Below are 12,063 nucleotides of genomic sequence, written 5' to 3' on the forward strand. Positions count from 1 at the left end.
AAGCATGTATGATTTCCTTTTGATTTTTTAGTTTTTTTTAATGAGTATATTGAATGTAGCAAACACGAGAAGAGAAAGAAATTTGATTGAATATTTTTGTTTTGATTTTGATTTGTATCGATATATTTAGTTTATAATTTTTGTTTTTTATTTCTCAAACCTGTGGCTTTCTTTTTTCCTTAATTGCTAATAAGATGATGATTTGATAAGGTCATGATTTGATATAATGGTTTGATAAGGTAATGATCTGTTGGGTGTTATTCCTTTTTCTTTCTTATTGCTATGATACAGTCACTTCAAGTGAGGTAAGAACATTAGATTAGAGAGTGTTCATTCAGGAAATTGAATTTTGAATTATGTGAGTCATTTGATAATTACATCTGAATAGAATGTTGATTTGTGTTTTATTTAACCCTTTTGTGGCCATTGTTGCCAAATAGTGACAGACCGTAAGCTTACTTCACTGACCAAATTCCACATTATTTGCTACGAAAAACATACCCCTCCCCGAAAACTGGTCATACCTTGTGAATCAAACAACCCTGTACCTTAAATTTGGTATTATCCAATCAAAGTGTGTTGACTGACCACTTATTTTCAATTCACAGCATACTATGCAAGTATGCATATGGTTCTCATTTTATTCTTGTTTGGATTGTGCAAGACTGCATATACACAGATTTTTTTTGCGACAGAACTGATGGTACATTTTCCATCCCCTGATGTAAATGTTTGGAAATTAATTTAGAATTATGTGAAAAAAAATTGAATTTGCTATTAGAGCATTCAATAAATACATATACATATACATCAAGGAATATGCATTATCAGCATGATATGAGTAAAAATCACCATTCAAACGCTCCAATTCACACCATTTGGATGTGGAGGTAACTCTTTGACACTGAAAACCTTGAAGTAAGCCAGGGTGACACTGACTAAAAAAGGATGCAGTCACGAAAGGGTTAATAATTAAAAGATGATGTTTAATGTGTACCATAAGTAGACCTACCCAGTATATATCTCTTTTTTACATTTCTCTTTGTCAAGGTGATATTCTTTCCTTCTATACATGCATCTTTCATTTCTTTAACACCAATTACTTTTGTATTGCGCTGACTCTTTTTTTTATGATAGATGAGAATTTTGAGTTGAAGCACGACCGCCCCTATTTGTTGTCGATGGCCAATCGAGGAAAGGATACCAATGGTTCTCAGTTCTTCTTGTGAGTGCAATGATTATATCCTAAAATTGAATATTTGCCAGTGTCATATCTTTCATGTTGAAATGTTTGGGTTTTCTTTAAATCCACATAGATATTTGAGTAGCGGTTTGGAAAGCGCCAAGAAAATCACATGAAAGTTTAAATGTGTCCATTAACAGAAAGGGCAACAGCTGCATAATTTCATTGTGTTATTGAATGATCTAATAGCAAGTTCAAACTAATTATCTTCATTTCCTCTGATAGTTGTTCAATGATTTTGTATGAAAATATGAAATGAAAATTACTGGTGATATTTGAAACTGCCCTACTTATAATATCAGGGCATGGAACCTAGATAGTGGAATGAAAAAAATTATGCTTTTAAATCCTAGTTATACTCTATAGGAAAATGATTTATTACCTTTTTTCTGTTATTGGCCTTTTTATGAAAACACATAAATCAGTGTAGTGCATGAGGGTGCCCGTAGCACACATATCATATACATGTACCATTAAGAGTATAAACTGTATGATCAATATTAATACTACAATGTTCCTGGTTTTTAATTGTCACCCTTTTTCAGAGAAAATATCAAGCTTCGTAAAGGTAATTTGGGGGTTGTGTGATGAGCTTTGTGTTATTCATTTATTAGCTGTACATATATATTTCAAGGTTGAGAGAAATGCACATGAAGAAAGTCCATTAATTGTATGATGTTTATATAAACTTGATCAATGTTTCTGTTAATATGACAGGAAGTACTTTATAAAGCTGTTTGTATAGTTACACACAACTTTTATTTTTTTAAAGGAGAAGTCTACCCTAATTACAAGTTCAATAAATTGAGAAATATCAAACATGTGATAACACTTTTAATGGTTAGATGGGGGGATCCTGGGAGGAATGGAGCATTTCACAAAACAAATAGTGATTTTCACTGAGTAATTTGATCTTAGCCAATCAGTTGTAAAGATTTCAGTAGATTATAATAGATGTCATAGAAAAATCTCTGACAAAACTCTTCATGAAATGCTCCCAGGGACCGTAGGTGACCAGAGTGATTTGTAAATGATTGCTAGCAGCTGTATAACCTGAACAGAATTGACTAGATGAATACAAGAAAGACCCAACTCCATCTTGTGGCCAAATTGAGTTACACCTAAGAATTGTTGCTTAAATAGTCCCACATGTATATACCTCATCTAGTGTGTAATTTCTGTCTCGGAATTCCACCTGGGAGTTCCCAAAATAAATGGAAATTGACTGGTCTGGAATTCTAATTTGACAAACACAAAAACTATTTCACTTTTCTTGATTTACTCAAAATGAACTACATGTATTACGGACTTGAGTGGTTCTTGTACTCAAATGTTATCCTTGATTCTGTGTAACGGGACCGCTTTGCCTCAAATTGGGAGTGAATGTTTACAATTAGGGGCAAATTGCAGAAGGTTGTAAATCTTGTAATTGTATTACTTATCAAGGTAGTGTACTGGAATCATGAATGGAAGCAGCTGGTTATCCATTCAACAGTAAACCATCTTGATTGACACAAATAAAGAGTATTACCTTTTTTAAGTTTTGTTGAGGAGAGGCAAAGAATGAAGAGAAAGAATATGTGGTTCACTTCATGTACATGTAAATTCCAGCCAGTATTGATTGACATTTCAATGCTGTGGTTCATGGAACATCAATTATATCCAATGTCACCATTTTGGGGGTTATATCTGCCCCTAATCTGTTTTCAGTGCCCCAGGGAGTGTATCACAAAAATTAAAATCTGACTGTAAATTTTTCTTTTAAAATTCCTCGCTGTATGTGGTATATAAAACATGACTCCTTTGCTCAGATCACAATTTATCCAACAAATGCTTCTACATGTACAGAATAATCGATGAGATTATGTCTTAGATACATGTACATGTATGAATGCATTGGTACTGACTGCAGTCACTTTAAAAAAATTTGTGAAACAGTCTCCAGGTATATTTTCTCTCCATTTTCTGACATCACAGTGTTTACGATATTTTTGTGTGTTCTCACCAGCAGATTTTCCATATTGTCAATTTTTTTTCTAAGGTATTCTATTTTTTTATAAATTATTTTTTTTTCAATGATTGTGTTTTTATTTTTTATAAATTGAATGTTTTTTAATGATTCCCTAGATATGATTACATTTGATAGATTATTTATCTGTTTTCCTCTTGTTTTTCTCCTTTGTATTATTCTTTCTTCATCTCCTCTGCTTCTTAATCTTTACTTCTTGTTCTTCATCTTTTTTTTGTTGTACATGTACATTCCCCTTCTTCTATTCCTGCTATTGACCCCCCCCCCCTCTATTCCACACTTCTTCCTCTTCATATCTCCTTCATTTATTTCTTAAATGATTCCCTTTCTTTATACTATTTAATTTTCACACTACAACTTCATCACTCCAGAACGACCAAGCCAGCTCCTCATTTAGATGGGTAAGTCATGAAAGATTTGTAAAATATTCTAAGTAAAGTGATTTGGGGTTTAAGATATTTGCTTATGTTTTTAATTGTTTTATAAGATGTTTAAAAGAATGAGTTAGAAATGTTTACAAATTTACAAAGTTTCTTTACTTCATCAAAATATGACTTGGGTACTGTATTTAAAGAATTATTGTCAAATTTTCTGATATTAATTGGTTTGAAGATTGTATTTGCAACTACTAACTCTGAGAACGGTGTGCATTATTCATCTCAACCAAATCATAAGAGATGTAACTAAAAAAAAAAAGAATTGAAATAATTTATTATTTCCTAATGATTTATAAAGTTAATAATTTTCTTATTCTAGTTTTTCTTTCACAGGAATATATCATATGAAAACTGTTTTTTTTATTTCGCCCAGGGATATCTAAACTTACTTAACTTCAAAAGTGAAATTGACTTAATCTTGCCTTATTAAAGAGTAATACAGTTGATACCAAGGGCAAATAACATTTGTACATGCCTTTTTCCAAATTTCCAAATACGATTTATGCATTTTTGTTTTGTTTTGTAGTGTCCATGTTGTGTTTGGGTCAGTGTTGCAAGGTCAAGATGTTGTTAGCCAGGTAGAGAACACAAGGACTGATGCCAAGAACAGACCACTGACTGATATCAGGATCACTAACTGCGGAGAACTTGTGCTAAAAGTCAAACCAAAAGGTACACACATTATTTATGTCTGAGCTTTCCAGTAAAAAAATGTCTTTGCTCTTTTAACCAGTCTAAAACTTTCTTTCCCCATGGCCAGTTAGTTTTCCAAAGATTTTGATTTAATTTTGTTCCCTTTGCAGTGGTCGGCTAGAGTCACCTAACATTCTTGGTAATCACTCTTACCCCTCCTTTCGTTTTGCATGATTCATTGTATCCTCCATCCTGAACACAACCCTCCTCCTCCTCTTGCTTCTTCCTTGTCTTCTTTGGCCTTCCTTCTCCTTTCCAACCACCCATTTCAAACTCAAAAGCCCTTCTGAGTAAATTCCTGCCATCCCTCCTTAACACATGGCGAAGAATTGTATCTTTAATATCAAAATGCTTACATGCTTTATAGAGAGTAAATCAATAAAAAATGTTTTGAAATATATGATAGAGATTGTATGAATTTTTCCCAGAGGTTTAATAGGTCTGTGCCTTACATTTTGATATTTTCTAGGGCTATGGCACTTTGCTATGTATGGCATATTTCTTAAGAATAATTTTTCTCAGTCTGTGACGTCCCAACGACCCCTTAATGTTTCTGCCTCTAATTTTAGAATCTAAAAAGAAGAAGCAAGCAGCGAGTGATGGATCTGATTCAGCGTCTTCTGAGGATTCCTCAGACGATGACAGTTCCACTACAACCACCGACTCCTCGGAGACGGACAGCGAGGAAGAACGAAGGAAGAGAAAGAAGTATCGAAGGAAGCTCAGGGAAGCCAAACGCAGGAAGAAAGAAAAGAAAAAGAAAAAGAAAGCAAAGAAGATGAAGAAGTATGTTTAAACACTATTGGATTTAGAGCAGTAGTCATGATAGGTTGAGAGTAAAAGCAATGCCAATCTGGTGATTTCTTATACTGGGGTTTTATAGATAGAAATTCAGCTTTTCTATCATGTCATGTCATGTCGAAAGCTTTTCATGTAATATTCCAATTGCTATCATTCCTTTTTTCATGTACATTTTTTAAATCGTTAATGAATGATGTTATTTGTTTTGATAATTTTTTTTAAAGTTTCTATATTCCAAATGACTACTTATTACATCACAATATACAATTAGTCTAATTTCCGTTTTGCCTTATTTATTTACTTTGTCCAATGAAAATTTTGATCATAAATAGTTCATCTATATACCGGTAGATTTGGTGTTAGATAAAGTGGATATTAGACACAATGGAATTAGCCTAACTGGAAATAAGATAAAGTAGCAAATAGGTCAGACAATATTAGGAAAAATTTTGAGTGGACGAACTGGTTTTAGAGGAACTAAGGTTTGACTATGTGGGATGAGACCAAATGGAACTTAGACAAATTGGATATAGACCAATCAGCAATTTAACTTTCTGTTTGCTATCACAGGAAAGATTCAAATTTTTGTGAAACACCCCCTGCACTTCAACTTGGATTCAATATGTAGATAAGGGTGAAAGAAAGGGGCTGCTTTCACTGAGACCATTTATGTTTGCTTTCGCAGGGAAGATGAAGTAGTGTGGGAGACCAAGGAAGTCAAGAGTGAGCTTTCTCATGTGACCATCAACCCTGAGGAGATCCCAGAGATTCCAACCAATAGGTTTCTCATGCGCAGTATGCCAGAGAAAGAAAAAGAGTAAGTCAAAACATGGAAGACTTGAGGTAGATGGGGCTTTAGGTTCCCAGAGATTCCAACCAATAGGTTTCTCATGTGCGGTATGCCAGATAAAGAAAAGGAGTAAGTCAAACCTTGAAGCCTTGAGGTAGATAAGGGACTTTGAGTTCCCAGAGATTCCAACTAATAGGTTTCTCATGCGTGGTATGCCAGAGAAAGAAAAAGAGTAAGTCAAACATGGAAGCCTTGAGGTACATAAGGGCCTTCAGGTTCCCAGAGATCCGACTAATATGTTTCTCATGCAGGGTATGCCAGAGAAAGAAAAGGAATAAGTCAAACATCGAAGTCTTGGGGTAGAAAGGGGCTTCAGGTTCCCAGAGATTCCTACTAATAGGTTTCTCATGCAGGGTATGCCAGAGAAAGAAAAAGAGTAAGTCAAACATGGAAGCCTTGGGGTAGAAAGGGGCTTCAGGTTCCCAGAGATTCCTACTAATAGGTTCCTCATGCAGGGTATGCCAGAGAAAGAAAAGGAGTAAGTCAAACATGGAAGCCTTGAGGTAGATAAGGGCCTTTACTTTCCCAGAGGTTCCAACTAACAATAGGTTTCTCATGTGGAGTATGCCTCAGAAAGAAAAGGAGTAAGTCAAATATTGGGACTGTGGGGTAGATGGAGGCTTTGGATAAACAAAAAGTTATCCATGCTGATTTGTTTTTCACACTTGATCTGGAATTAGGTATGTTTAAGACAGTAAGTAAACTTTAACCCAGGGAGTGGAAATGTTGTGTTGACCTCATATGCTTGCATGGTAAGCTAGAATCCTATGACTGTATGTATTTGACATGGGTACCTGGTAGGATGCAAAAGCCTAATATGCCTAGCAATTAATATTTGAAACTCTTCTAAAAGAGTGCTGCCCAGGGAGGGGAGAAAGTGCACACGTTGTGTGTGGGCCTTCCTGGATCTGATGACCGCTTTGTCAAATAGAAATATTGTTGTAATTAGTATTATTCCTTTTTTTGCGATGTCAATTACGATACTTTTTTTTTCAATCCAGAGAGAGTAACCAGCAACTTCAGCACCAGAGATCAGTTGATGCCTTTGGACGTAAGATTAAAGGGAGAGGTCAAGTGGTATGTCATACTCATTGTTTCAGAACATAATAGTATATCACTTTTAATTCCCTTCTGAGAGACCATACATTTATTACCAGATTAAAAAAGTGGTCAAAATTCTGGTCATAAATTGTCTTATGAGGACAGACAAAACTTTTTGTGAAATTGATTTACATAACATATGAGAAAGCAAGGAAATCTTCCTTGTCTAGAAATGAAAGGGTCATTATGTGTGGGCTGAATTACTTGTGAAATTGGCAAAGTTGGCTCATTTGTGTGCTTCACTTTTTAATGTTTGTACAAGTTTTGCTTTGATATAAATGACTACCGGTATGTTTTGATTTTTTATCTTATTTAATCATTAAGATTTAAGACATCAACAGTTGTTAAAGTTTTCTTTATTTTTGAAATATAATTAATTGTGACTTTTGTGTTTTTCTTCACTCTGTTTCTTCCAATTTTGTTTTTTTATTTATAAGTTTTTTAATTGCAGGATGTCTTTCTGTAGAGTAAGTATACAGTAGTATTTTAGTGGTCAATGGAATGGATTTCAATAAATATATTTTCAGAACTTTCACAGGAAACTTTGCCTTATTTGGAGCCCCACATAAATCTTTTCGACTGGAGAATTTTTACTAGAAAGAGGTATAAAGCACATTTTTCGCATAATCAGGGGCCTGTTTCATAAAACATTTCTATGAAAAGTTCTTTATAGAAATTGTACATTTGTTACTAGAACAAGTTCTTTATGAAACGTGACCCTGCTATGAAAATTTCTTCCACTGCTGTGAAGATTTAACTCATTGAAAGTCAACTTATCAAGTTCACCTTTTTCAAATTTAGAAATCAGTGTTGTCTTGATGTCATTTGTCTTTTGTCGTATTTCTTTGTGCAGCGATATCGAATGGGTAATCCTCCCCACTGGCGAGCAGAGAACCGTAACAAACGAGAGATGGGACAGGGGGATTCCCCCGCCCGTTGGGAGATGGGCGGGGCACTGAGGGAGGCCAAAGCCAAGTGAGTTCTTCTTTAAGCTTGGAAGGATAGACCCTTTCTTTCAATGTATGTGATGAAATAGGAAATCTATGACCGATCATTAAGCTACACAATCATAAGGTCAGGGGAGCATTTCACAAAAAAACTCTGTGATTTTCACTAATGGTTATAAGCTACCAAAATCTTCACATCTGATTGGATCAGAGCAGAAAGGATTTAATGATATATAGAAGGTGTTTCATGAAACATTCTGTCAGTTAATTTCAATGACAAAATTGCTTCTAGAAACATTCTCCTTGAATTGTGTAAATTTGAAGCCTTTTCTTTTTATCTTTACTTTTGAAAACAACTTTTTATTTGATATTTAAGATATACGAACTACAATTCTATTTCTGAATTGTCTTTAAATTCCAAAGGTGTTCATATTTTTGTCTTCTTTACTTAGTTTAGGTCAAATATACAGCTTAAAAAGTATACTTAATGGTAACCCAAGATTTTTGTGTACTTAAAATTGTTTTCTTTCTGTTTTCAAATCAATTCTTTGAAATTTTTATTATCAAGATTCGAAGAACGTATTTACAACGCGTGAGTAGCCTCAGATGATAAATTATTTTCTTTCCTTTGGTTTTTGTGGTAATTGGATTTATTTCCTTTTCATTGATTTATAAAACATATGATCATTTAGGCAAATGATATCATATGTCAATATTTTAGGAAAAAGATTATTTTGTACTCTTTTATTTTAGATGATTCCTATGGTATGTGATTGCACTATACATGAACTGAATGTTATTATCATGTTGTCGTCATCATCATCATCATCGTCATTGCCTTAATTTTCATCATCGTCGTCATCATCATCAATGCCATAATTATCATCATCATCATTATCCTCATCATCGTCATCAATGCCATAATATTCATCATTATCATCATCATTGTTATTATTGTAATCATTATTATTATTACTTGCAGAAAGAGAAAGGAGAGGGCGAGAGAGGATGATTACAAAGGAAGAGACAGATACAGGAGACACGAGAGAGACCGTGACGTTGACTCTGAGATGGAGGAAGGAGAGGTGGTGTCACAAGATTCCTGGGAATCTAAGAAGAAAAAACATAAATCAAAGAAGCACAAGTGAGTGGGTCATTTCTTTCCGTCACAATGTTCAATAATGATGTTGAATGATGAATAGATATATTGATAATAAATGTCATCCTTATTAAAATCAATCAAATATACCTAAGTAAGTATACGAAGATCCGTAACGCAGTACAGTATTGCTCGGAATAAAGTTGACACCCTCCCGAGGGGTCACGCACCTACCGCGAGACAGGCGTGAACCAAAAAATTACCGCCAGCCGATTTCACGTGTGAAATTCCCGTGGTAATTCCCGCAGGCCGCTGGCTGAAGAGAGGCCCAATTATCACGTCAAACACGAGATTTTAGTCAGATCTGATCACCATTTGTCCATGTACTTTTCGCCTCAACACTAGACACTTTTTGGTAAAAACTCGACGCAATCTCAAGCAACCCCGATGCAATCCCGTCAGTTTACTGACGGATGTTCTATTGTCACTTGGTCTATTTATCAGATGGGCTAACAACATTATGGCTAAACCCACTTCGTTCAATTCTCTTTTAATCTACCATCCAGTCATTTGCACTTCAAGATATCAACCCGATAGACAGTGGGTTGAAAAACTGCCTCGAGCGCGCGCATCAGAAAAATTCCCGCTAAAAATCCATGTGCCCAGTTCCTGACCGAGTGACCCAGTTATAGCGACATCTTTGGCTTAAAGGACGAGTAGATTCTCTTTCCACTGTTTATTTATGAAGCTAGCTAAAGGTTTATTTTTCAGTGTATATGTTATCAATGACGTCTTCCGTTTAAAAGGAGAAGTAGATAATCATTTTTGTCTTTTATTTTTATCTCCTGTTCTTCAATTCTGTAATTTTAATCAGGTACGTATTTCATTCAAAGAACGAATATTTTCATCATTTTTCTATTCATCATTCAAAGAAGAAGATTCGCTTCCCATCATAGGCGGCGGAAGCCAACAAAAATAGGAGGGGTCCACCTGAAATCTTGTGATGGACACAGGTAAAAAATTTGACAAGAAAAAAAAAGGTTATCAACTAAAATTTTAGAGGGGAACCATCACCCACCTCAAATTTAGGGGGATCTGTCCCCCCCCCTCCCCACTTCCGCCGCCTATGCTTCTCATCATTTTCTGTTCATTGTTTTTAATTTTTAATCAGTAATACGTCGTTTATTTAAAGGACGAGTAGATTTGCTAACCATCATTTTCTGTTTATCAATTCTGTGTTTTTTGTTTTTAATTTCATCACTTACGTCTTTTATTCAAAGATTCGCTTTCCATCATTTTTCTGTTCATGAATTCTGTATTCTTATTTTTCTGTTACGTCGTTCATTTAAAGGACGATTAGATTTTATTACCATCATTTTTCTGTTCATTGATTGACTTTTTTTCATTTAATCGTTACGAAGTCAATTCAAAGGACGAGTTTAATTCAGATTTGAGTTTTATTATGAAGTTATGAAATAGAGATTTAGAATTAAGTCAGAATAATCATACATTTAAATAAACAAAACACAACCTATGAGATACGAGATCCACTCAGAATGGAACAGAGATTACTAGATTTGCTAACTATCATTTTCTGTTCATCAATATTTTTGTGTTTTTCCATCACTGACGACTTTTATTCAAAGAAGATTCGATTTCAATCATTTTCTGTTCATTTATTCTGTGTTTTTTTTAAATTCAATCACTTGCGTCTTTTATTTAAAGGAAAAAAACGCTTTCCCTCATTTTTCTATTCAACGATTCTGTATTTTTATTTTATCTGTTACATCGTTCATTCCAAGAACAAGTAGATTCACTTTCCATCATTCCGACGTTCAGAGAACGAGTATATTTGCTTTCCATTTTCCTGTTCATCAGTTCTGTGTTTTGATTTAATTAGTTGTTTATTCAAAGAACTAGTAAATTTGATTTCCATCATTTTCTGTAAAATTCTGTACGTTTATCGGTTACGTCTTTTATTCAAAGATGATTCACTTCCCATCATATTTCATTTTTTCGCTATCGATAACACATGATTTTATACCCCAAAAAGATTACTTTTCAATATCATCATCATTTGTATATTATTTATTCTCATTCAATTCTTCTTATGTCTTTCACTTTGTTTTCTTCCTGTTCTTCTTTCTTTACCTTTATCACCTTCATTCGTTCATTCAACATATCATCCGTTGCTTCTCAAGTATCCTTATCTTCTTTATCCTTCATTCCTTCTCCTCGCCGTCGTCTTCTTCCTCCTACTTCGCCCTCTTTTCTCTTCGATCGGCCATCTTGAACCCCCCTTCCCGGAAAAAGAAAACCCGCAAGTGGCCCTGCTTTAAATGCCTAGCATCAGCACTTTCTGAAAAATCTTATTCAGTCCCCCCCCTTGTATCTTCCTTAAATATTGTTAGTGTTACTCTGTTCCCTTTCTCCCCGTTCATCATTCCAGCAACAGCCTGCCCCTGTAGGCTATATCGTCTTTTTACGCCCGCCCGTATATAGGACGAGACGAATATGGTATCACACTGTGTCCGTCTGTCCGTCCAATCGTTAACTTTTCCTTCTAAACATGATAACTCCAGTTTAACTTAACCGAGGCTTATATTATTGGTGTGTATATGATCCGGGAATTCTATTCCTTTTGAGGTCAAAAGGTCAAGTCACTACCTTCCAGTTTTCTTGCTTGACCAATATACTCCATTTTCCGTGGCACAAACCATTGACAAAATATCATAAAAATGTTTAAGTAAAATGTTAAAATCATATAAAAATGGTTTTCTCATTACTATGAAACATTTCACTTACGTTTATAGCTGTAACGTAAAAAAAACATTTAAAACATAATTCCCTATAATTGTATTTC

General features: G+C 34.6%; 1 protein-coding gene across 5 annotated transcripts in view; it reads left to right on the plus strand.

The window, feature by feature from the left end:
- The window catches only part of LOC121411476 (NK-tumor recognition protein-like), a 53,177-nt gene that overhangs the window by 24,350 nt on the left and 16,764 nt on the right, over window positions 1–12,063 (plus strand). For 4 of the 5 annotated variants that reach the window (XM_041604236.1, XM_041604237.1, XM_041604238.1 and 1 more), the window contains exons 6-13: window positions 1,138–1,225; window positions 3,644–3,673; window positions 4,236–4,381; window positions 4,972–5,188; window positions 5,889–6,020; window positions 7,055–7,130; window positions 8,008–8,129; window positions 9,084–9,245. In XM_041604236.1, the coding sequence (XP_041460170.1) occupies window positions 1,138–1,225; window positions 3,644–3,673; window positions 4,236–4,381; window positions 4,972–5,188; window positions 5,889–6,020; window positions 7,055–7,130; window positions 8,008–8,129; window positions 9,084–9,245 (973 nt within the window). Of the gene's footprint in view, window positions 1–291; window positions 306–1,137; window positions 1,226–3,643; window positions 3,674–4,235; window positions 4,382–4,971; window positions 5,189–5,888; window positions 6,021–7,054; window positions 7,131–8,007; window positions 8,130–9,083; window positions 9,246–12,063 lie in introns of all 5 variants that reach the window. The other variant, XM_041604240.1, reaches the window with a different exon arrangement.

Source organism: Lytechinus variegatus, chromosome 3, assembly GCF_018143015.1.
Source record: "Lytechinus variegatus isolate NC3 chromosome 3, Lvar_3.0, whole genome shotgun sequence".
Taxonomy (NCBI): Eukaryota; Metazoa; Echinodermata; class Echinoidea; order Temnopleuroida; family Toxopneustidae; genus Lytechinus; species Lytechinus variegatus.